General features: G+C 36.4%; 1 protein-coding gene across 2 annotated transcripts in view; it reads right to left on the minus strand.

The window, feature by feature from the left end:
* Positions 1-26,726, minus strand: part of SMARCC1 (SWI/SNF related, matrix associated, actin dependent regulator of chromatin subfamily c member 1) — a 123,201-nt gene that overhangs the window by 91,493 nt on the left and 4,982 nt on the right. For both annotated transcript variants that reach the window (XM_043443315.1, XM_043443314.1), the window contains exons 2-7: positions 23,359-23,478; positions 16,176-16,261; positions 11,928-12,009; positions 10,749-10,841; positions 7,095-7,164; positions 2,534-2,603 (exon numbers count right to left, since the gene is read on the minus strand). In XM_043443315.1, the coding sequence (XP_043299250.1) occupies positions 2,534-2,603; positions 7,095-7,164; positions 10,749-10,841; positions 11,928-12,009; positions 16,176-16,261; positions 23,359-23,478 (521 nt within the window). The remainder of the gene's footprint in view (positions 1-2,533; positions 2,604-7,094; positions 7,165-10,748; positions 10,842-11,927; positions 12,010-16,175; positions 16,262-23,358; positions 23,479-26,726) is intronic.

Here is a 26,726-nt window from a genome sequence, read left to right on the forward strand (position 1 = left end):
ACAACTTCTACCGCTTCCACCTTCAAATTATGTCTGGAATATCTAACTTCTCACACTTCCATTCTGGCCCAAAGCCCCTGGAATTCCATTTTTCACAGACCAACCAGAGCAGTTTCTTTTAAAAACTGTCAGTCCACGCCACTCGCTCTTTAAAACCTTCCAACTTGCACTGAACTCAAGAGCTAAAGTCAAAATCCTTACATTGGTTTGTCAAGGCTACATGATCTGGTCCTGTGACCCCATCTCCTAGTACTCCCTCACTCATGTTATACTCAACCCACATGGGCTTTAGTAACGTGCTTTAAATACACCAGGTGGGGGCCCCTTCATACCCTTTATATATGCTCCTCGCTACCCAGATATCCATCTAGCTCACCCCCTCCTGTCTTCACATGTCTCTGCTCAATGGTTCTCTTATCAGTGAAATCCAACTCACTGATATAAATTACTCCCCCCCCACTGCTACAATTTTGAAATTAGTATAAAATTACCTACCAAGTTACCTACTTTATCAATGCTCCTCTACTGGCCAGTAAATTATTATAAAACTAAGTCATAAGTAAATGAAATACAAATATGGTAACAAGCACTGGCTGGCTTTAGCCACTTCTCAAAAATTAGTTCCAAAGTATTTGGCACAAGTATAGCTCAACATATCTATAAACGGCACTGTGGTAAGTTTTCTAGGAACATTTAAAAATGAACTGGTGGAAAAAAGTTCCTTTGCCAAATAATTAACTATAACAGGTAAAGATTATGATGGTGATTAAGTCTTACATTCTTTAAGTCTTAATGAGAAAATGTTACAGAAGAAGTGAGGGCACAAACTAAGTTACTAAAGAAAGTGAACTAACAAGGTCCCTTAAGAAGATAAGACATGAGCTAGCCATTACAATTTATTTGAAACATAAACAAAAGGCTAGCAAAAAGGCTAACATGTCTTATAAAGTGTTAACTATAAAATTCGTTTCAATCGTATGCTTTATGTAGCTTGTCATAAATTTGAATTTCCACCTAAGTGTTTCAAACTGCAATAGTTCCTGTAATAGTTCTTATAATGCTGAAAACTTCAGTAGTGCCGTGAATACCTAGAGCCTTGAGATAAGAAATGTTCTCTAGAAAGAATTTACCTAAATATTATTATTTTAAAAAAATGTCAGTTCATGTAAAGTGGTCAATTATAGTTTAGAAAAGGTTGACAAGCAAGCTAACCTGATCTTGGTTCTAATTAACTCAACTTATATAAAAACTGTTCTTTAAATTATGAAGAAACCCAAAAATGTATTTCTTTCTCAAAAAAATATATTTACAAGTAAAATAAAGCCACTCAAACAGATCAACTTAAAAACACCACATAACCAAGACATTATATGTCTCCTGATGAAGAACATACAGCTATGCAAGTTTTGCTCCTTTCCTAAACTGAAATAGATTCTGATCAACTCTAGACCCAGAGAATGAAGAAACGTTCATATCACAGTGACGCCATAAAAAATCCCAGTGTGGTAAAATCTGTATGACAAACCAACCAATTTCTTGAGTAATACACTGTAAGGAGGGGTGAAGACACAGGGAGAACCCACAGGGAGAACTGAAAAATACTTAAGAAATAAATCAACACAAGATGTGTTTAAATTCTAACAAACATCAATCTTATCAATTAATCAAATGTATCATGTGTCAATGACTTGATATTTGACATTAAGGAATTCCCTGAAATTTTTTAGGTTTGACAGTGGCTGTGTGCTTATTTCTTAAAAAAATTTAAAAAAAATTATCTTTCAGAAATGCATACTGAAATATTTATAACTGAAATACTGAAATGATGTCTTGGATTTGCTAACAAAAACGTGGTAGCAAAGGCTAAAAGTGGATGTGGATACAGGTGAAAGAAGACTGGTGTGACATGAAAAACCCACACCGGAGAGTCTGTTCACTTGACAAAAGTGAAATGAAAACTTCAACAGCTCTACCACAGGCTTAAGATAAAGGATGTGAAAGGTTATCCTTTTCTTACATGCCCTCTACGCAGCCATAATATTAAACAAGAGCCACTATTTTCACTGACATTAGTTCTTGTTTATAACATTAATTCACATTTAGATACTGAAATACAGTATGAGTTATGGTATATGCTTCATTTTACACATAATTTCATCCTTAATAAAGAATCCATAAACTGAAAAATAAAATGGCCTATTTTTTAAAAATAAATAAAACTAACAAGTCACTAAAATATCCAGAAGAAAAATTCATTTCCTAAAGGAAACAAATCCAAATTAGCAGTCTAATACCTTAATGAAGGACTGTCTTGACAAACGCAGCAAACTTACCAGTTTAAGATAAATAAAGCCTGTGAACTCCACTGCAAGAAGTTAATAAATATGAAAGTCAGTAAGAGAATACTCAAAAGAAGTGAGTTCACTGACTAAAACAAATCAACAAAATTGTTACTATTCAGAAAGCAAAACTATATATAAATGACTCTGATGAAACCGTTTATATACCAGGTCTAAGGACATTTCAACATTACCTGTCGGGGTAAAACCCCCAGTGCACTAACACCTGCTTGTCTTTTCTCATCACAGGTCTCAACCACTCTTCTGAAAGGGAAAAAAAGAAAAAACTTCAGTCAAGCTTACAGAAGAGGTGAATCAACTATTTCTTGGACTTAATTTCTACCTAGAGTTTTTGATTTGCTAGAAGCTCCTCCAAAACTTCCTTACTAAGGGGAGGTTTTTCAGTGGTTATTCAGACTTACTAGATTTTAAGTCTATTATCCATCACTCTTGATAAAACCAACTGTCTACTTCAGTAAAATACTCTCCCCCTCCCACCCACCTGCCTATTTGTCACCAGATCCACCCAAATCAAGACCACTATGTTCTTTACAGCTTCCTTTCCCACAAAGAACCTCTCCTTCCTTTTTCTGGTAAGCTTTGCAATTGTGACACATCGTTCAATGTGTAAGCCATGCTTCAGCTCCTTGATAAAAGTTTTACCAATTGCTCTTTTCCCTCCAGATTCACTTTCTCTACGGTATCCTACGGCACTTCATAGTGCTGTATCAGACGTTTAATCAATAATACTTGATTATATGTGAATGACTTCCTGTTAATTTAGCCCGCCCAACAACAGTGTAAACAATATGACATAGTGTACATACTTTCAAGTTTCCTGAACAAAAAGAGGTGCACATGTATATATCAGATGATTCTTGTTGATTTAATCATAGCTGAAACTTATCTGCATTTCAGTACTTGTTATGATTCCTTTGGTAGCTTAGAAAATTCTGGCAGCTTAAAAAACTTGTTTCCAGTACTAAAAAGGAACTAATGAGGTGATAAGCCCCTTGAATCTCGCATAACAGCAGAACAGAAAAACGAAGTGAAGTCAGCTAAGTAAAATTGGCTTCTCATTGCCAACATCAACAAGAAATAGCCCCAGCTTCACTGACTAATGCCATGAAGTCCACAAGCCTATAGGACAGGTTTCTGTCTCAACTAACTCAGTGTTGATGGGACCAGCATACTCTGAAAGCCTGGGCACCCACAAATCAAAGAGTTCACTAACTGGCTTGTTGCAGCGACAGCAAACTTGTGGTACAGCAGAGAGACACTAGAGAGAGCAAGAGAGTATAATTTCCTGAAAGAGAAACTAGAAAAGCTCTCTGAGAAATCATATACTCAAGCCCAGAAACTGTCTGATGGATGCCAGGTCTCAAGCTGAGCTGATCTGTGCAAGTATTTGCCTATACCAAGCCAGGCCATAAAGACTGAGAGATGCAGCTCTTTGTCCAAATGCACAAAACACAGCAGAAAAAAAAAAAAAAAATAAACACAGGAAGTGAAAGGGAAAAAGGCCCAATCAAAGGAATGAAATGAATCGTCAAAGTCAATCGTAAAGAAACAAACCTCTATGGAATACCTGAGGATACATGTGTATGTATAATGGAATCCCTTAGCTCTACACTTGAAACTAACACAACATTGCTAATCAACTATGCTCCAATATAAAATTTAACAAGTTTTTAAAAGCTAGTCATTTAAAATTATCAAAGTCAGAGAACAAAAGGAATTAAAAACAGATAAGAAAATCTAAGGGGCTTTTTTGTCTATCTAAATAATTTATATTGAACAAGATTTAGTCTGTTTTCCTCTTCTAAACAGTATCTCAATTTTTAAAAATTCTCTTTTCTTCTCTGAGGAAGTACACATTCTTTCTGCTAAAAGCAGTAATTCAACCCATGTTCTTAAACCAATCCCTTTATCCCTACCAGGTCTTAACTCAACTATGTGCTCTGCCCAGAAATATACTGTAAAGCCATCAATGAAAGACACACCCCAAACCATCTCCACTTTCTTTTCCCTGCCATACATTCTGGGTCAATGGTGATCTTCCACCAACTCTACAATTTGCTCTCATTTGCAAGTTACTGAAATTTCATTCTCAAAGGTTATCAATTATTTCCTGACTGACCAAATGCCTTGTATCAGGCTTTACTTTCTTGGAGAAAAACTCCACTGCCCACAGCTTGTATTTGGAAATGCTTTCCTTATCTTCCCCTGACTGGTAAAGATACGGACCATCCTGGTTTGCCACCTGACTTATCTCCTCTGCTCTCCTGATAGGTGGATTTACCCCATCCAGTGGTAACGCATCCCCTCATCCAGCAATTTAATTGAGACCCTCCCAATGGACCCTGTTCTCTAACCAGTTTCCTTGTATCAAGTATCCCAGGAATCGGCTCCCAGGAAAATTCTCCTACTACAGCCAATAGCCAGATGTTTTTCTTCACCAAACCATCATCACAATTTGTTTACCCCCTGCTTCACTCACCAAATAAAAACAAAACTCTTTAAATAAGACTCACTCTTATTTCCCACTATCCTGATACACAGTCAAACTTTGCCACTTGATTTTCCTCAAATTTCATAATTTATTCCTCTATGGTTTTATTTTGTGCCCCCTTTAGCATACCATATTCAAAATATTACTAACATCTTAAATATCACCTTTTATTTTAAACTTAATCTATATAAAAGGCATACTGCACTTGCAAGAGTTTTACAACATGGTTGTAATGTGCTGTGGCTGTATTGTTATCATCCGCAGATACCTCAAATGGTATATATAATGAGCCCAACACAGAGCTTTGCTGAGAGTCAACATTAACTTGTCAGCTTTCTAAGGTAAATCCTATAGTGTGAAGAAGCATATCTTACATTAAAAAATAGCTTCCAACATATTAAAATTAAAATGCTATCTCCTAACAATTACTCTAACTACTGACAGCAACATACCAAACAACCATCAGTATGCAGTAATCAAGGCTGTGTTAAACAAAGGAGAAAAACAAAACTAGCATGAATAAGAAATCTAGATATAACAATCACAGTTCAAATCTTTTGTAAAAGGTAATTTTTTCCAAAAAGTTCATAACCTAAAAGTTCCATACCAGCCTCATTGGAGGAGAGTTAGCCAACAACAGAATGCTATATACACAGCTAATTCACCACCTCCACCTAGTGGAAACCAATTGCTATTACCTAAAAGGATAAAAATCTGAGAAACCACCAATTAAACAGGGCAGGCAGAATGAGGTTTCACGCTTTATAAAAGTATCATAATCACAGAGCTAAAACTGTGACTGTTACAAATCAAATCAAGATTTCTGCATCAAAACAGATAATGAAAAGACCTAAATGTCATAGCTAAACTATAAAACTATTAAAAGAAAGACAAGTGTAAAACTTCATGACTCTGGATTTAGGAAATGGTTTCCTACATTTGACACCAAAAGCACAACCAAGCAAGCAACCAACAAACCCAACCTTTTAAAACTGTTTGTAGTATCTATCGGATCTGCAGTGATGTCCCCCTTCCATTCTTGACATTATTCTTTCTCTTTCTGTCGCTTATATGCCACACGATTTTGTCTTACTAGTTTTTTCTAAGAACCGTTTCTGATACTGCTCATCATCTTGCTATTATTACTTTCTAGTTCTTAAGTTTTGCCCTTGTCTTTATTATTTATTTCCTTCTTCCTTTAGGTTTAACTTGCTGTTGTTTTTCTAAACTCTTCAGATAAATTTCTTGTGAACCACTGAATTTTCAGTCTTTCTTTTTTCCTAATATATGCATAAGATAAAAATTTCCCTCTGAGCATAGCTTCGGCTGCATCCTACAAAATTTAATGTTCTCACACTTTATTATTCACTTCATAATTATTCAGCTCCAAAGTTTTCCCATTTCCATTATAGTTTTTTCTTTGACCCACGGATTATATGGCAAAATATTTCTTAACTTTCAAGCATACAGGGATTATCTGGTAATCTTTTTGTTATTGACTTCTAGCATAACTGCACTGGTCAGGAAAAAACACTCAGCATGGGGTAATTAGTCATTCAAATCTGATATAATTTGGCTTTTCATATAGATATCCTAAAGGGATATGATGTGCTTACCAGAGACTTGATCTCTATAAGAGATCTAATCTCAATCTCAATTAGTTAACCTGGTTGATTAACACACAGCTTGTTTCCCAACTTTCCAACCTTTGAAAGAATGGTTAGCACAAATCTTTGTAAAAGGTACAAAATTAGTTTTCATAGGTCTAATGAACTCTGACCAATGACAAAATTAACTTTCATGACAGCAGAGTTAAAGATCAGAATCTGAATCACTATAAATTCACCAAACTAAAATATTGCTGAGGGGCTCTGTTTAGACAGTAAGCCAATCTTCCCAAGAGATATTCCTCTATCTTGCAATTTTTCTTAATTTTCAGAACACAAGAGGCACAGCAAACATTAACAAAGTTAATACGTAAGGCTGGCCTAGACTTAACAACCAGATAATGATTACCAACAAAGAAGTTAAGTCTAATGATCAGAAAATTGGATGTCATAGAATTAGCTTGCAAAAAAACTCAGCAAAAAAACCCAACCCTATGAACTTAAATTATTGATGAAATTTAATACTTAAAAGTCTCTTATCTTTAAAAAGTTGGTTATATTGTTTAAACCACTTGACATAACTTAAAAATCTAGTAAATCATCAGTTTATTAGTTTATAACCAAAAACTAACTTACCATCCTCTTGTGAGGAAGGATACGGATAAACATGGTGGGAAGCTTTTGACTTCTCATCAGTAAATGTTCCCTGGAAAGCAAATGAACAAGTAATGTAAAAATAAAACATATGACAAACAAACTATGAGATGCCAGATGCAAACTGCCTGGGAATTACAGGGGCATTATTCTACATTTTAAATTTTAGCAGCACTACTTTAAGACTATAATATTTTTATTATTTTTAGTCAACGAAAGGGATAGTGATTAACAAGAAGAAACAAAAGCAAATTATCTATAGACAGTTTATATTTTGTATAGGAAAATTTATCAGCTAACTCTTGGCTAATTCTCTTCAGAAGTCTCTCTCTGGGTAACTTTATCGGTAATTTGAATACCTTCAACTAATTTTGCAAGCTATTCCAAAGTCATCACAAATTATCAATGTTACTTGAAGTGAATCAATGCAAGTTTAAGGCCATGAGCCATAAGCTTGGGCCACATACATACAAGACGGACATCTGACTTCACTCCAGTATGTATGTATGCTACTGCTGTCTTAAGTCAATGATAGAACGCCGAAGTCAAGTTCTGGCTAAGTCACAGCTAGAGTACTGCATACAGTCTAGAACATGACATCGAAGTTATCTATTTTTATTTATTATTATTTTGGGGGGGAACATACGGGATGCAGGATCTTAGTTCCCCAACCAGGGATAGAACCCATGCTCCCTGCACTGGGATCACAGAATCTTAACCACTGGACCGCCAGGGAAGTCCCATGACTTGAAGTCACTTACACACAAAAATGCTCATTCTTGGGACTTCCCTGGTGGTCCAGTGGCTAAGACTCTGTGCTCCCAGTGCAGGGGGCCTGGGTTCAATCCCAGGTCAGGGAGCTAGATCCCATACACTTGACTGAAGATCCCACATGCTGCAACCAAGATCCAACTTGGCCAAATAAAGAAATGCTTTTTAAAAAATGCTCATTATAGAAACCATAAAAATGACAAGAAGTCTTAAAACCAGGTATAAGTAGCACATTAACATATTACCTGATTTTGTGTTTGACAATGAGTATTTACGAAATATTACAATCAGAAAACACTATAATGCAACTTTCAACAGAAAGAAAACTTCTCAGGTTTAGGGCTATCTAAAAATGACTCTTTTGCTTGTGCATGCACAATCATGCCCAACTCTTTGCAACCCCATGGACTGTAGGCCACTGGGCTCCTCTATGGAATTTTCCAGACAAGAATACTGGAGTGGGTTGCCATTTCCTACTCCAGGGGATCTTCCTGGCCCACGGATCAAACCTGCATCTCCTGTGTTGGCAGGCAGACTCTTTACCACTGACCCGTGTAAAGATGAAATAGCTACCAAATAAGGCAAAGAATTCTCAATCACCAGAGTATTAGAGCACACTTCTAACAGCCAGAGGAAAGGTTAAAAAGGGAATGTCAACATCTAATGCATGAGGCAACAGTCAGAAGAGCACACTATTGAGGACTCTGGCCTCGAGAGTCCATCAGACAGGCCTGGGTTTGCACCCCAGCTCTACCACATACTACTTAACTGACATGGGACAAGCACTCAATGTTTCTGTGCTTCAGTGTCTTCTGCGGTGACAAAAAACGTTTTTTACAAGAATTCTGTTAGGACTAGGTTAATAGACACAATGAGCTAAGAACAGTGACAGGCACACTGTAAGCGATCAATCAATCGCGTTATTAGTGCATTTTGAATGCTTGAGCAAGGCCTGATCATCTGGTCTTATTATTACTTTCATAGAATGTTACAGAAGAGATCTTGAAACCAGGAAACTCTTTTTATCTCTCTGGAGGTTACCCTTAGAAAACAATCACTGAGTCAGATTTCCTAAGAACTATGACACCTAAATGTTCAGTACTAAATTGCAGGAAAATATATAAACTTTTCCCAGGATGATTTCAGAGCAATAAGAGTATGTTATTTTAGCTTGAAAGCAGAAACCCACTGGTTAACTCGTTCCATTTATGCCCTCTAACATTCCACCTGTATTTAAGCTACACTTGATGGTCACTCCAATAAAGAGATGTCTAAAAGAAAAAAGGTTTAGTGACTTGTTCAAAGTCATAATGCTAGTTTAAAAAAAAAAAAAAGAATTCCACTTCAGACTGCTTGATCTAAAGGCACAATCCTATCACTCTTCTCTTTTGTACAGATGTTATAGGTAAGAAAAAGACTGTACTAAATTTCCAATTTTTAGAAGTACAATATCAGAGGGATTTCTCTGGCAGTCCACTGGTTAACAGTCTGTGCTTCCTCTGCAGGGGGCACAGGTTTGACAACTTGGTTGGGGAACTAAATTCTGCGTGCTGCACAGTGCGGCCAAAAAATTAAAAATGAAAATATAGCTGGCCATTTTCAGTTCTGTGGTGATCTAAATGGTAAGGAAATCTAAAAAAGAGGGGATACATATATATGTGGGCGCTCCTAGTGGCTCAGCAGTAAAGAATCCACCTGCCAATGCAGTAGACACGGGTTCAATCTCTGGACTGGGAAGATCCCCTGGAGGAGGAAATGACAACCAACTCTAGTATTCTTGCCTGGGATATCCCATGGACAGAGGAATGTGGTGGGCTCCAGTCCATGGAGTCACACAGTCAGACACAACTTAGCAAGTAAACAAACTATCGTGTATATGTACAGCTGATTCACTCTGCTATACAGCAGAAACTAACACAACATTGTAAAACAATTATACTCTAATAAAAATTTTTTTAAAAAAGCAGTATTAGCAATATTTGTTTTGAGAACTTAGAAGATAACTTTACTAAATGCTAAAATATAATTCAACCAGCAATTTCTCTTGCAGCAGGAAAAAAAAAAAAGATATTTCATGAGGTTTCTCAACCCATTCTAACATGTGGTAAACCTTTGTCATTCAAGTAATGGTGCTTCAAAAAATTATCTTGCATGTCCTCAGCTAGTTTACCATGACAAAGATTTGCTTACAGTTTAGCCACATATGTAGTCACTAGCCACATATGTAGTCACAGACCTATACATGCATAAATACCCAAGGTCTTCACCACAATGAAGTTAGAGAAAGGAAGTGAAGATGTGAGAAGATAGCACTGGTACATGTAAACCAAGAGAAGGGAAGTTTGTGGAGAAAACAGAATCTTCCAGTCATTTTTTCAAAGCTACAAATATAAATACAATACATATAATAGGGGAGAGGCAGGTTTACTTGAAGTAATATTTGCCTCCTACCAATAACTGTGTCATCAGCTCTCACAGTTTGACTTTATAATTACAGGGATGCACAGTGCACTGGTTTCTTTAACTCTAAAAAGACATATTTCATAGTAAGACTGTTATGAATCCACACCAATGACTTTATTAAATGCTACTCCAGGAAACAGTCATGTATCAAATCATCACATTGGACACCTTAAATTTATAATGTTATGTATCAATTAAATCTCAATAATGCTAGTGGGAAAATGCTATTCTAGGCTAAGAATTGGAGGCAAGGGGAGAGAGAAGAAAACTTGAGACTGTAAGAACCCAAAGAGAGGAATTTTCACTTTATGCATATATATAGAAATCAAAAGGTATAATTTATTGCTGAGATTCACAAGACTTCTATATACACAATGTTTCTGAAGTGAACATGTATATTACCTGATGTCGTTTGATTATATCTTTCAATTTGTTAGCCAACTTCAGATCAATGTCTGGAATGAGGTAGATGTTGGGTCTGGCCAGACAGTTGCTCTGAGGGAAAAAGAAAACATTCTGAAATTCTCTTAGTTTTGAAATAATGTCACATTATTTATGTATTTACCTTAATGACAAAAGTTGGCACTCAAAGCCATACTGCTTAAAATAGGAAGACATACTTTGCCGCAGCATGTAAAAGCCTTATTTCAATACAAAACCTAGGTGGTTCAGCAGGCTACTTAATGCCCTTCACTGGTCAAAAAACTGCTAAGACTCATGACCTAGAGGAATTCATTATACTTTTCATTAAGGCATTATACTGATAAATAAATCCTAGTCAATTTTACCTGGACTCGAGAGTCTAAGTCTCATGTAGCATTTTCACCTAACCTGGGGGTGGGGGTAGAGGGGGTACATGGGGAGGGATGCCCATTTTGGCTCATCATTTAAGTTACTTAAAATATAAAAACTGAACTATAGCTCTTTCCCCCCATTTCTAATCTTATCAATAGCAGTGATTAAAACATGAATATTAACTCCCCAAACCATCACCAAAAACTAGCCAAGATACAAAAACTGCTCAGTTATTTCTCTTGGTTAAGAGCCCATGAGAAAAGTTTCAGGAATCAAATTAATGATAATACCCAGCAGAACTGCCAGTCCCCTCTCCCCAGGAAGGTTAATTCAGTGATTATTAAAAATTACTTATCAGTAAAAACACTAAGAAAGAAAAGAAGAAAATTAAGTGTTCTCTTCTCCAAGTTATAATCTAGTTGGGGAAATAAGATTTTTGTTTATGGCACAACCATGAGACAAATCCAAAGAAAATGACTGTGTAAACAAATGACTACTAGGATGAAAGAATATTCATATTAAATATGGAAGATCTAAATAATGGATTAGTGAAACTACTAAAGAAACTATTATGAATTATTTTACCATGTTTAAGAAAAATATTCTATAAATGACATAGTCATGACAGTCATACCTTACAGCTCTAATCCCCAAAACTCATAAAAATAATATAATAGATTTCAGGAAACTTTTCTCCCTTTGATCTTTGAGCTAGAATAAAGCCAATCTTAGAATTAAAAGCAAATTAAAGGAAAAAAGTTTTAACAATTAAATTTTCTGAGTTACCTGAACCAATGTTTTTTCAATGTTCATAAACATTTCAACATTACGATCCATTCGGGATGGATTCTGCAGATCAAACCTCCGCCTGTAAGCAAAAAATCATTAATTTGTCTCCTACCTTAAACAAAAGTGAAAACTCGGTTTTAGTACCCAGTACAAATGAGCTCAAAAGACTTGGATATTAAAATAGCACTCTACAAAATGTATAACATATTTTCTTGGCAGTATGAGAAATCAGTGTCAACACCTTCATAAAACATTACATTTAATGATATTCAATCTGCTCCAGTCAAAATGAACTACCAAATTCAAGAAGCGTCCCCTGTTTTCTGTAAATCTAAGATACATCATATATAAAACTAATCCACAGATCCAAAGGCAGTGAATTACTATACCATTCTCCAAGTATGTGTACAGTCTGTCTACTTTATATATGCTTAAAAGTCATCTGTTCAAAGTCAAGAGTGTCTGTAATGCTCTTAGAGCCTACTACTGTCCCAAATGGGGTAAAATGCATCTATTTACCTACACTTCAAATCTTTCCCGAATGTTTCTTTATCTAAGTACCCAAGCATAACATGTTAGTGTTGTCTTTACCTATCTTAGTCATCTCCAGAGATTCAGTTCAGTCAGTTCAGTCACGTCCAACTCTCCGCAATCCCATGGACTACAGCACGCCAGGCTTCCCTGTCCATCACCAACTCCTGGAGCTTGCTCAAACTCATGTCCATTGAGTCGGTGATGCCATTCAACCATCTCATCCTCTGTTGTCCCCTTCTCCTCCCACCTTCAATCTTTGCCAGCATCCGGAATTCCATCACCTCCACTAGGTTTGTTCACAGTGATGATTCCTAAGGCCCACTTGACTTCACATCCAGGATGTCTGGCTCTAGGCGAGTGATCACACCATGGTGATTATCTGGGTGATGATCTTTTTTGTATAGTTCTTTTGTGTATTCTTGCCACCTCTTCTTAGAATCTTCTGCTTCTGTTAGGTCCATACTGTTTCTGTCCTTTATTGTGCCCATCTTGGCATGGAGTGTTCCCTTGGTATCACTAATTTTCCTGAAGAGACCTCTAGTCTTTCCCATTCCATTGTTTTCTCCTAAATACTTTGGTTGGGATAAAGCCTTTTCTTCAGGAGGAAAAGGGGGCAACAGAGGATGAGATGGTTGGATGGCATCATCAACTCAATGGACATGAGTCTGAGCAAACTCTGGGGCATAGTGAGGAACAGGGAGGCCTGATGTGCTGCAGTCCAGGGGATCGCAATGAGTCGGACATGACTGAGTGGCTGAACAACAAGGACATAATACAATTCTACAAGACAACCTGTTCTTATTTTTTTTTTTAAGAAGAAAGAGTGAGGAAGAAAATCAGAAATGTTTTAAGAGGCTTAAGAGTCAGGCTTCCCTGGTGGCTCAGTGAAGAATTCAATCCCAATGAGGGAGACATGGGTTCAATCCCTGGTCTGTGAAGATCCCACATGCCGCGGAACAACTAAGCCCATGCATCCCAACTACTGAGCCCATGCTCTAGAGCCCGAGAGTCACAACTACTGAGCTGTGTGCCGCAACTAGAGAAAAGCCCACAGACCAACAGAGACCCAGCAGAGCCAAATGTTTAAAACTTATTCAAAAAAGAGACTTAAGAGAGTCATATGAACCAACTGTAGCGTATGAATCTTGTTTGGATACTGATTAAAACAAAATATAAAAAATCTTTGTGAAATTATCAGGGAAACAAACACTAAGTAGATAGTATTTAACAATATTGAAAAATTACTGATAATTTTCCTGGCTATGATAATAGGACTGTTCTCATGCTTTCTTAAAACCTAATTTTTTTTGATCATGCCATGCAGCATGCAGGATCTTAATTCCTCAACCAGGGATTGAACCATAACCCCTGCATTGGAAGTGCAAAGTCTTAACCACTGGACTGCCAAGAAAATCTCTAAAATCTAATTTTAGAAATAAATACACAAAAGTATTTACAGATGAAATTCTATAAAGCAAAAAAAAAAAAAAAAAGAAAGAAATTCTATTAAGCAGAAGATGCATGACTGGAAATAGTTCACTATATTAATATTAGTCTTTCTTCTTTTATGTATAATTTATATTTTCCATAATAATAAACCGAAATGGCTTGCCAAACAGTAATTTGATAACATGGCACATTAAAGCTTTTCTGAATCTACAGTATGATAAGTAAGCAAAAGTACATATATGAATATTAAGAAAAACTGAACAAAAGAAAACAGATAAATACAGCATAACCTTTACTTGGAAGATTTTATCTGACTTATTTTTAAATTAGCAAGAGTATTTAAACTTTACTTTTTAAATTATGCAAAGATGTTCAAACCTGCCCAAAAGGGAAATGTAAATTAAACTAAAATTATAAAACCTTTTTCAAAAAAAATAAAATAAAATAAAACCTTTTTCAAATCTATCACAAATTACTAGGATGAAAAGATGGCGGTAATACAAATAAATACAACTGCTGGGCAGTGAAAGGGGAAAAGGTACGGTCTTAATACATTCTGGTTGGACAATAAATCAGTACAATTTTGTTTGAAGATTTGCCAATTGTTTGTGTATGTTTCTTGTTATTTCAACCTGAGTATCTTAATTCCTTATGATCTCATCTGAGTCAGCAGCAGAATCAAGATGACAAGCCACTATTAAGTGCCCAGCTGCGTGGACAGTTATTAAGATATGCACTGTTGGAACATAAGTGATCCACTCACTCCAAGTGTGTAAATCACAGGAGACAGGGGAAGGTGTGTACTGCAACTGATTTATAATTATACTTGAAAGAGGATAATTCTGCTACAATCTGAGAAGATCTGGAAAAACTATTACTCTTCATTCCTCTTAAAAAGTCTCTAACTCTATCCTTTACTTCTTTGTTGGCCCGATATTTAAGCCATAGATGATTTATTTTATGTAACCTTCTAAACCACCTGAAATCTTTTCAGATGAAAATATTTCATTGTAGTGATACACTAAATAAGCAAATTTCACAATGACTTAGGAAGTCATTTCACTTTGAGACTCTGCCCTCAAGGGTCCAGGCTGGACTTGGGAGACACAAACTGAACAAGGAAACCAACAAAGGAAAGAGTTCCAACTGCGAATCTCGAGTGTGAGCACCCAGACGTGCTGTCAATCCTGTTAACAAACCACGGACCACTCTGGGAAGAGCGCAACACCAGAGCCGGAAAGAGAACGGAAAAACAGAAAGCTACCTCTGATGAGAACAAACTCTCGTGCTCATTTAATCAACCAAATAATACCTATTAAACACCCATTCATATATATAAAGTTCTAGCAAATAAGATATATGTCTGTATCTCTTTCCACTTACCATAAATAAGTCATTTACTTACAAACTTGTCCTGATTATTGATGCAAATACTTCCTGGCATTTCTCAGTTATAAAGTATTGGATTGGCTTACTTTTTATGTTAAAAGACACAAATTACATGAGTATTCTCCTGGAAAGATGCTAAGATTATAAACCGCACAACACAATTAAAACCACCAAACAACTTCAATACACTTCAGCACCCTCCTAACCCCTAACCTCACCCCATCCTTGAAATAGAACCATCATCATTAAACACTCAATAGTCCTAACAGCTGAACTTCCCACACTGAGATGGAGAAAAGCCCACAGTTCAAGAAAGAAAAGGAGGAAAGCACCAAGAAAGACAGAGTGAGAAAGGAGAAAAGTAAGAGTAAAAGGAAAAGCAAAACTGTAGGGAAAACACAAGGAATTCCCATCCTAGTTCCATCACTGCCCTCACAACTATCTGCACTCCTCTAAGCCAGACTCCTTTTGTGTTCTGAGGGGGGCAAGCTGGATGACTGTTACTTGGAAGGCCTGGTCCACAGAACACTTAAAACTGTTATCTTTCAGCACACTGTAAGTTTATAATACACATTTATGTATTTCATAGTGACCCTACCTTCCAATTTGCTAATAATATACATCCATCGATTATCTACATGCAACCATATATGAAAAATATCCTGCACAATAAATGTTAACAGTTGTTTGATATTTTTCTTGGCTGCAGGCACAAAAGTAAATTAGGGCCCTAGATAAAAGACAACCTACTTTGGGATATTAATCATAATATGCTTATAGAATTCTGTAACACCGTATCAAAGAGGAACAGGTTTAATGTTGGAAAACTTACACACATCACAGCAAAACATGCAAATAAATATAAAAACTTACCATCCTTGTTCATTTTTGTATTTGTAAGCAGCCCCAAGAATGTGACACAAGGTGCCTCCAGCTTTGAAATCCATGAAACATTTTGCCTAAAAGATGATACACAAGTTACACATGAGAAAAATAAAACTTCTGACAGTTACTCCTGTCTGAACTCTAAGCTTTGTAAGTAAGTGCAAGCTCATTTGTGTCTGACTCCTTGCAACCCCATGGGCAGTAGCACACTCCTCTGTTCATGGGATTTCCAAGGCAAGTATACTGGAGTGGGTTGCTATTTCCTCCTCAAGGGGATCTTCCCAACCTAGGGACTGAACCTGCATCTCCTGTGTCTCCTGCATTAACAGGTGGATTCTTTACCACTGAGCCACCTGGGAAGTCTAAGTTTTATATAAACTCAAAGTTATAAGCAACTCCTAATTTAATAACTTCCTTACTTTTTTGGAACAAACTGAGGTACAAAAAAATGTTTCTAGTTTTAAGTAAACAGTCTATGAAAAGAAAAGACTTACAAAAGATACATCAAATTGTTTCAGCATAAAACATTAATGGACAAATTAATGATATACTACTAACTCCACTGGCAAATTTAAAATTCAATTTAAAAAACTAAACAAAATTCACATTTTACAATGTATAATAAGAAACATCAAGCCAACTTCACTGATGAACACAGATGCAAAAGTCCTCAACAAAAGACTAGCAAACCAAATCCAACAGTACATCAAGAAGATCATACACCATGATCAAGTGGGATTTATCTCAGAAACATGTGAGGGTTTTTCAATATCCACAAATGAATCAACATGATACACAATAACAAACTGCAGAAATCAGATTATCATCCCAACAGATACAGAAAAAGCTTTTGATAAAAGCCAACATCCATTTATGATTTAAAAAAAAAAAAAAAACTCTCCAGAAAGTGGGCACAAAGGGAACATATCTCAACATAATAAAGGCTATACATGACAAACCTACAGCTAATATCATACTCAATGGTAAAAAACTGAAAGCATTCCTTTAAAGATCAGGAACAAGACAAGGATACCCACTGATACCACTCTTCTTCAACATAGTCTTGGAAGTCCTAGACACAGCAGTCAGAGAAGGAAAAGAAATAAAAGGAATCCAAATTGGAAAGGAAGAAATAAAAACTATCTTCAGATGACATAATACTATACATAGAAAATTCTAAAGACGCTACCAGAAAGCTACTAGAGCTCGTCAATGAATTTGGCAAAGGTGCAGAATGCAAAATTAATATACAGAAATCTGTTGCATTTCTATACATTAACAAAAGATCAGAAAGAGAAATTAAGGAAACAACCCAACTTACCATCGTAACAAAAGAGTAAAATACCCAGAAATAAACCTACCTAAAGAGGCAAAAAACTTGTACTCTGAAAACTGTAAGATGCTAACGAAAGAAACTGAAGATGATACCAGCAGATGAAAAGATATACCATGTTCTCAGTACTGTCAAAATGACATTACTACCCAAGGCAATCAAGATTCAATGAAATCCCTATCAAATTACCAATGATGTTTTTCACAGAACTGGAACAAAAAAATTTTTTATTTTTATGGAAAAACAAAAGACCCTAAACAGCCAAAATAATCTTAACAAAGAACAGATCAGGAGGGATCACAGTCCCTGACTTCAGATTACACTACGAAGTCACAGTAATTATAACAGTATAACACTGGTCCCAAAACAGACACATAGATCAACAGAACAGGACAGAAAGCCCAAAAGACAAACCTACACACTTATGGTCAGTTAATCTGTGACAAAGGAGGAAAGAATACACAGTGGAGAAAAGATAGTCTCTTTAATAAGTGGTGCTGGGAAAACATGTAAAAGAATAAAATTAGATCATATTTAATTTGTAACATCATATACAAAAATAAACTGAGAATGGATTAAAGACTTAAATATAACACCAGTTATTATAAAACTCCTAGAGGAAAATATATGCAGAACGCTCTTTGACATAAATCACAGCAATATTTTTTTGGATCCATCTCCTAGAGTAATGGAAACAAAAATAGACAAATGGGAAAAAAATAAACAAATGGGACCTAATTAAACTTACAAGTTTTTGCACAGCAAAAAAAACCATAAACAAAATGAAAAGACAACCAACAGAATGGGAGAAAATATTTACAAATGATGCAACTCAAACAAGGGATTAATTTCCAAAATAGACAAACAGCTTACATAGCGTTTAAGAAACAACAAACCAACAATCCGATAAAAGAAACAAATGGGCAGAAGATCTAAATAGACATTTCTCCAAAGAAGACACACAGATGGGTGATAGGAAAATGAAAAGATCGATAATTATTAAAAGAAATGCAAATCAAATCAAGGAATAATGCTGAAGCTGAAGCTCCAATACTTTGGCCACCTGATGCGAAGAGCTGGCTCACTAGAAAAGACCCGGATGCTGGGAAAGATTGAGCACAGGAGGAGAAGCGGTTGACAGAGGATGAGACGGTTGATTTACATCACTGATTCAATGGACATAAGTTTGAGCAAACTCTGGGAGATAGCGAAGACAGAGAAGCCTGGTGTGCTGCAGTCCATGGGGTCGCAAAGAGTCGGACACAACTTAGTGAATGAACAACAAATCAAAACTACAATGAGGTATCACCTCAAGCTGGTTAGAATGGCCGTCCTCAAAAAGGTTACAAAAAATAAATGCTGGAGAGGATGTGGAGAGAAAGGAATCCTCCTACACTGTTGATGGGAATGTAAACTGGGGTAGCCACTATTGAGGTAAGGAGGTTTCTTAAAAAACTAAAAATAAAACTACCATATGATTGAGCAATCCCACTCCTGGGCATATATTCAAAGAAAACCATAATTTGAAAAGATATATCACCCCAATGTTCACTGCAGCACTATTAACAATAGCCAGGACATGGAAGCAAGCTAAATGTCAATCAACAGAGGGATGGATAAAGATGCGGTACATATACAGTGGAATATTACTCAGCTATAAAAAGGAATAAAATCATGCCATTTGAAGCAACATGGATAGACTTAGAAATTAGCAAACTAAGTAAAACAAGTCAGACACAGAAAAACAAATATCATGATATCACTAATGTGTCAAATCTAAATTTTTAAAATGATATAAATGAACTTAAAAACAGATAACCAAAGAGGGCTTACTATAGCACAGGGACCCCTACTCAATATTCTATAATAACCTATATGGGGAAAGAATCCAAAAAAGAATGGGTATATGTATAACTAAATCATTATGCTTTAAACCTGAGACTAACACAACACTGTAAATCAACTATACTTCAATACAATTTAAAAAAATGAAAAACATAAAAAAGCAGAATACAAAATCAACTAGTTTTTCATGTTACAATTACGTTTGTGTTATGTATGCATATGTACTAAAAGCCTTGAAGGAATTATGGAATAACAAGAAATTTTACTTGTGGAGGTAAAAAAAAACACTTTCAGTTCATATCATGTTTGCCTGTGAAATATATTTTTAGCCTTACAAAGCACTTTTTTCCCCCTAAATCTTTCTAATTTCTCAGCATTAGATAGAACATACCCTATTTGAGCCAGCTGTTTAACATCCAATATGACTTACTAAAGAGACGTGAAAGTCACTCAGTCATGTCCAACTCGTTGAGCCAGCTGTTTAACACCCAAGAAATATGACTTAGTGAAGTGACGTGAAGTCACTCAGTCATGTCCAACTCTCTGAGACTCCATGGACTAGGGCCCACCATGCTCTCCTTTGTCCTGTGGATTACCCAGGCAAGAATACTGGAGTGGGTTGCCATTTTCTCCTCCAGGGGATCTTCCCGACCCAGGGATTGAACCCAGGTCTCCTGCACTGCAGGCAGATTCTTTACCGTCTGAGCCACCAGAGAATCCCTTGATATGACTTAGGAAGTCAGTAAATGAAAAGTTCTAGTTTGATTAGAAAAAAAAAAAAAAAAAAACAGCCCAAATGGTGAACTCTTACTCCAGTACTATTCATTCAGGAAAAAAAACTTTTTAAGGTAAATAATTTACATGTTTCACTGAAACATTGTCTGCTTTATTGTCTCTTTCCTTCAGTTTTGTTTTACACCATTACGCCTTTTTTTTTTTTTTTTTCATTACGCCTTATTTTATCAATCCCTTTCATTTGGGAAAAAGCTAAACACTATTTGGAAAGAAAAAGAAGTAAATCTGGTTCCTCTACCAGTAAACTATGAATTATTTTTAAGTATGGCTTATGCCTAAAAATATTCTCTTTAAAATCTTTAAAATTCAGAAAAATTATAATGGATTAGTTCCCAGGAGTTAAATATTCCCCAAATAAACCCTCTTGTAAACACTATTTTCCAAGACACTCATATAACCCTAATTAGGAATACCAATATAATGCAAATCACCTTACATAAAATACTTCATATAATGCTACATGTAAATTTTATTCTAAATGATTTTATACCTGATAAAATATAAACTATACGTATTATAGTGTTTTAAATGATAAAAACTTCAACCAGTTCCTGATTTGATCATTCTAATCTAGTTGATAATGTAAAAGAACAGGAAATAAACACTCAAGTATCTGGAGGTAAAGGAACAAGGAATTTTCAGATGATTCAGAATATACATAAACACGTAGAGAAAAACAGAGTGATAAAGCAAACGTGGCAAAATGCTAAAAACTGAGGATTCTAAATGAAGGGAAATGAAAGTACTTTGCACTATTCTTGCAAATGTTTAGTTTCAATTAATTTTAAGCTTATAAAAGTTACCCCCAAAACCTCAATCTACCATAGTACAGAAAATAAAATATGCTCATTATTCAGCCGAATAGCTCCCATTTGTCAAAAATGAGCAACTACCTCCAATATCTAAACATGTATTTATAAATTATATACATGTATTTACTAAAATGCTAATCTACTATCTATGTAACTTAAATCACACGTAAAAAAGTAGGTATTTTAAAGAGTAACTAAAAAATAATTAAAACAGAAGGAATGCTCTTACTCTACAAATGTGAATTCAACCAGCACCCAGTAACTCTCAAATGTCTTCCTCTAATTCAACCTTTTCTCTAAAACTTCAGATCTCATTTCCAACTACCTACAGGATTTCAAAATCAGAGATGCCCTACAGGAGAGCCAGCTTCAAACAGACTAAGCTGAGTACCTTTCTCCAGAAACCTGCTTTTGCACTGTCGCGTTCACCTTAGTGCTAAAGGAATCGGCTCAGTGCAGTCATCCCAGGCAATTTCTTATTTTAGCCCCACAACCCATCCTCCCATCAAAAACAAACAAAAAACCCCACAAAGTTCTACCCCCTCTCACTATTTCAACTCCTTTCTATTCTGACTATAGCTCACTTGGATTATGAGAGCAGCTTCTTCATGGAGAAAGAGACTTTAAAGCCCCAATCTGAAGGCTTCCAATTCATTCTTCATATCAAAGCCTGCAGGGTTATCATAAAACCCAAAATTGATTAACCCACCTCTACTCTCCCCCGTGCTCTGGCTCCCAACCACTTTCAAGATAAAAGTCACACTTCTATCCTTTTATGACTGATTCTGGCCCATCTCTCTGCCTACTGTCCTCAGTTCTAACCCTGTTGAACTATCTGAAACCACATTAAAGTGCCAAATTTCTCTCAGGCCTTTGGGGTTTTACATACTGCTCTCACTGCTTGCAAAGCTCATCTTCCAGCCTGTCGCTGAAGAACTCATACTCCACTTTCAGGACTCAGTTCAAATGTCCTTTCCCTGGGAAAACATTTCCTGAGACCAAAGGCTCTACTTATACATCTCAAAGAAAGAGTGGAAGTAAGCCCCTTGAGGACAAACAATACACTGCATTACTCCTTGAATTCTCAGAACTTGGCACATACTCAAATGCTTAATATTTGCTGAACTCAAATCACTGGGGGTAGGCAGTACTCTTTAATAAATATTGTTGGGTTAACCAGGTGATCATATGGAAAAAGATAAAACTGGATCCCTTGCTCACAATGAATACCAAGATAAATTCTAGATGGCTCAGGAGTTACATGAAAAAACCCACACCATACAAACAATACAAGAATGCATGGCTGAAACCTTTTATCACCTATGAGTGGAGAAACAATCCTAACATGATTCATAAAACCACATCCACTTATTTGACTTAATGAAAATAAATGTCTAGGTGGCAAAAATACCATAAGCAAAGCAGACAGATTAATTCCAAGGTCAGTAAAATAATATTTTTTATTCCCACTTATATCTGAGAGATCAGTGAGTTATTAAAACAAAAAGGTTAATGATGAAATAAGAACACACAAACCGGAAGCTTTTGAGATTTAAAAAAAAAGTCTACCAATAATAAATTCTACGTAGAGGCAACAGATAGCAGACTGGAAACTACAAAAACCCAAACAAGAGAATTGGAAGACAAAAATTACAGGAAAATATGACAGGTAGTTCCCAGAAATCTCGTATTTGTACAATCAGAGTTCAGAAATATAAAGAAATACAGACAAGCAGAGAAGACTAATAGACCGAATGTTCCCAGAGGTAAAGAAAAGTAACTGAGTCTTCAGATCATGACTTACAAGAACTAGAAATATTTATGAATTTTAAAGATCAGTACGAAAAAGGGAGAAATCAAAAGGTAGTGTCAGATTTTTCTGTACAAAGTCAAATGTTTAAGAAAGAACAAAACCTACAAATTTAAAAAAGAAAGAAAACATGACCAATTTCTACACCAAGTCTAACCTCTAGTCAAAATACCAACTTCAAGGGGAACAGAATCATATTCTCACATAAGCTCAGAAGAATCTAATGGACAAAAAAAAGGAAATTTCAGAAAACAGCATTCTAGCCATAAGAACTGAATCAGGAGGAAAAAAAGGAAAAGACTTAGTCAAGACAATAAAGAAATTATAACATAGTAAAATGTTAACAGGTAAGTCTAGGAAATAACTATTGTGCTGTTTAATGCCAATGTTAAATGACTCCTGAAAGAGATGCTTCCTATAGTTCAAAAGCAGTAACATTCTACAGCAAAAATTCTGTAGAGATTCCTCCTTTTCCCTATTCTATACGATAGCAGCAGCAAAATAAAGAGCTGCAGGCTGCACTCAAAAGAGTACAGAAACAGAAGCTGTCCCAGTGTGAGAAGCTGATGTACTTACCGGGAGCTTGGTGAAGGCCGGGTTGGTGACATGCTTCCCAAAGGCATCTTCCTGGAACTGAAGAAGCTGTACCACCAGCCCAGCCAGCGTTTTATTGGTAGGAGCATCCGTGTGAACATACTGCAAGATAAAGACAAAGATTCAAAAACTGGGACAACTGTGCAGAAGACAATGTTATTAGCTTACTTCCTAGTACCTAAGCACTGGCCCGGTGGCAGATTTTTAAGTGTCTGAGACACTTCTATAAGCAAACATTGGGAGCAGTGGGCTGGATAAATAAAACATCCTTTTAGGGAACAGATCTTAAGGATGTCCAAGAAACCAAACCCAAATCATCTCATCCCCACCTGGATGGTGAGATCCCGGATCTCAAACTTGAGCCTGATGCTATAAGGGAATGAGAGCTATTGGCCACTGAATTTTGTAAGTGGCCAGAGAACCGACTGTGTTAAAAGTTTTTCAAACTATTCCACAAACTCTTTGATGCTCCTCTCATCTAGAAGTGGGGATCTATGTCCTCTTCTATTTAATCAGACCATCCTTAGGGACTCACTGAAAACCAATCAGCATGCAAAAGAAGTGATGTTGTGTGACTTCCGAGGATAAATCAAAAAAGATCAGACAGTTTTGCTTCCAAGCAGTTCTTCTGGGACACCCACCTTTAGAGCCCTGAACAGCAACAAAGCTGTCCAACCACCTCAACACCACCACACAGGAAGCCCAGCTACCCAGAGAGGTCACATGAAGAGGCCCCAGCTGATGGCCCAGAAGACTGACAGTATAACCAGGAGACACATGAGTAAAGGAGATTCCAGGTGATTCTGGTCCCCAGCTGTTAAGTCACCTTCAATCATCAAACCTCCCCAGTCAAGGGCCCAGACACCACTGAGCAGAGACAGTCACCCCGAACATGCCCATCCAAATTCCAGATACATGGGAACTCTTAAGCACAATAAAATGGTTGTTTTATGCCATTGAGTTTGGAGCACAATAAAATGGTTGTTTTCATGCACTAAAAAAAATACACCTGTGCAGGCACTTAAAAATGGTTGCGATGGTAAGCTTTCCAAGTTTTTGGCCAAAATAAGAATCTTTTTAAACGAATGTACATGCAAAGTTATCCATGTTGATGTGCGTCATGTCACCAAGGGCAAACCCATGGCAGACAGCAAGTGAACAGCACAGCAAGCAAAGAGAGAGTACATGACGGGAAAAGCATAAACTAGGGAGTTCAATTAAGTGTAGAGTTTAATTTAGTATTCAGCATTCAATATCACTTCGAAAGACCATCAATTTTTTTTTTTAAACCGCCAATTCTATGGGGAACACATGTAAATCCATGGCTGATTCATGTCAATGTATGGCAAAAACCACTACAATACTGTAAAGTAATTAGCCTCCAACTAATAAAAATAAATGAAAAAAAAAAAAAAAACACCAATTCTGAGCATCTATACTTCCATTAAAAAAAACCAACAATAACACTATTTCTCCTTCTGGAAAAACCTCTTTCCCAGTACCACCCCACATTTCAAAATTAATGTTTCTACTGCAGGAAATAATGTCTGATACCTATACAGCAAAATGTCAGCTGTATCATCTACTGTTAGCTACAATGCCTTAAGTTGACTGGTTCTCAATATGTGCCCCTGCTGCTAAATCACTTCAGTCGTGTCCGACTCTGTGCGACCCCATAGACGGCAGCCCACCAGGCTCCCCCATCCCTGGGATTCTCCAGGCAAGAACACTGGAGTGGGTTGCCATTTCCTTCTCCAATGCATGAAAGTGAAAAGTGAAAGTGAAGTCGCTCAGTCGTGTCCAACTTTTAGTGACCCCATGGACTGCAGCCCACCAGGCTCCTCCGTCCATGGGATTTTCCAGGCAAGAGTACTGGAGTGGGCTGCCACTGCATTTACTGGCAATCAAAGAGAGAGCATAATATATTAACAAGAGGGCAGGCAATTCTTCTTAAAGCTTAGTATCCTCTCACATTTTTATTTGTTCAAGTATACTAGCTTTCCTCTCTACATGGAACAGCCAGCATAAGTTAAATTTTGCAGAAGGCTGGTATTTTGTTGGAATGCTTTGTTTTACATGAAACCCTCTAGACCAAAGGTTGGTAAAATCCAGCCCACTGCCTATTTCTGTGTGGCCCACAAGCTAAGAATGGCTTAACATTTTTAAATGCTTGGGAAAAAAGTTTTAAGAATAATATTTCATGACACACAAACAAATATTATATAAAATTCAAATGTCAGCGTCCATAAACAGTTTCATGAAAACACAGCACACTCATTCATTTGCACTTTATCTATGGCTGCTTTCCTCCAACAGCAGAGTCGAGCAGTTGCCGCTGAGACTGCATGGTCTGCAAAGCCTCAATATTTACTCTCTTGCCCTTTTATAGAAAAAGTCTGCCTATCCTTGTTCTAAACTACACCTTTTTATCCTTACAAATAGCTTCCTTTTATATCAAAGGTGTTCTGTAAAACCACATTTCCATAAGGCTATGAAGTGAAACGTTTGTCAAAGATAAGCCAAAAACGAGAAACCCATTTCATACAATTAAGCACATATGATGTCAAATCTGTTAGTATAAAATAATGGTTCTTAAGTTTTAGCCCCACTCCCAGTCAGGTCCAAGAATCTGCATTCGTAACAAGTTCCCATGCGACAGTATGGGAATGGGCACTACACTTTAAGAACCACTGGGCTTTCAAAAACAAAAATCCACTTCAAATATTGTCTATATGTCATGTATCTCAGTTAAAGAACACATTTATTATAATCTAAAAGTTAAAAAACTAGGTAAGCAATTTTTAAATGTTAAAAACTACTTACAATTCCCCTTTCCTACAATACCAATTCCCACAAAAACCATCAAGTTTAATTTTCTGAGGACTACTGTTCAACAGAGCAAATCTTTAATGAGGAATACTCAATTATGACAGTAATACTGAACGTAGGATAATCTTTAATAAACTCTTCAAGTGTAACCCACAGAACTGGCAAAGTATGTTGTACATACTCACAAGGTAACTTTACAATCTTTAATAAGTACAAGCTTCTCCAAGGGATCTTATAACATATTGCATGTTTTTTGCACATGGTAAGGCAACATGAAAAATTAATACCTGCAGACAACTGAACAGTGTCAAATCCTAAAATTGAAAAAGGCACCATTTGGAGGAAGGTTGTTCAGCTAAAACCAAATCAACCCTCTAGGCAAAAATGAACTGTCAATGACCTATAAACATAGCTTTGTATGTATTCTAAACTTCACCACTATCTACAGATGTGTCATTTAACATACCGTCATTCAAAATGAGAAAGATTTCACGTGGACAACCCTACAGTTTCAGAATAAA

The sequence above is a fragment of the Cervus canadensis genome, chromosome 22 (assembly GCF_019320065.1).
Source record: "Cervus canadensis isolate Bull #8, Minnesota chromosome 22, ASM1932006v1, whole genome shotgun sequence".
Lineage (NCBI taxonomy): Eukaryota > Metazoa > Chordata > Mammalia > Artiodactyla > Cervidae > Cervus > Cervus canadensis.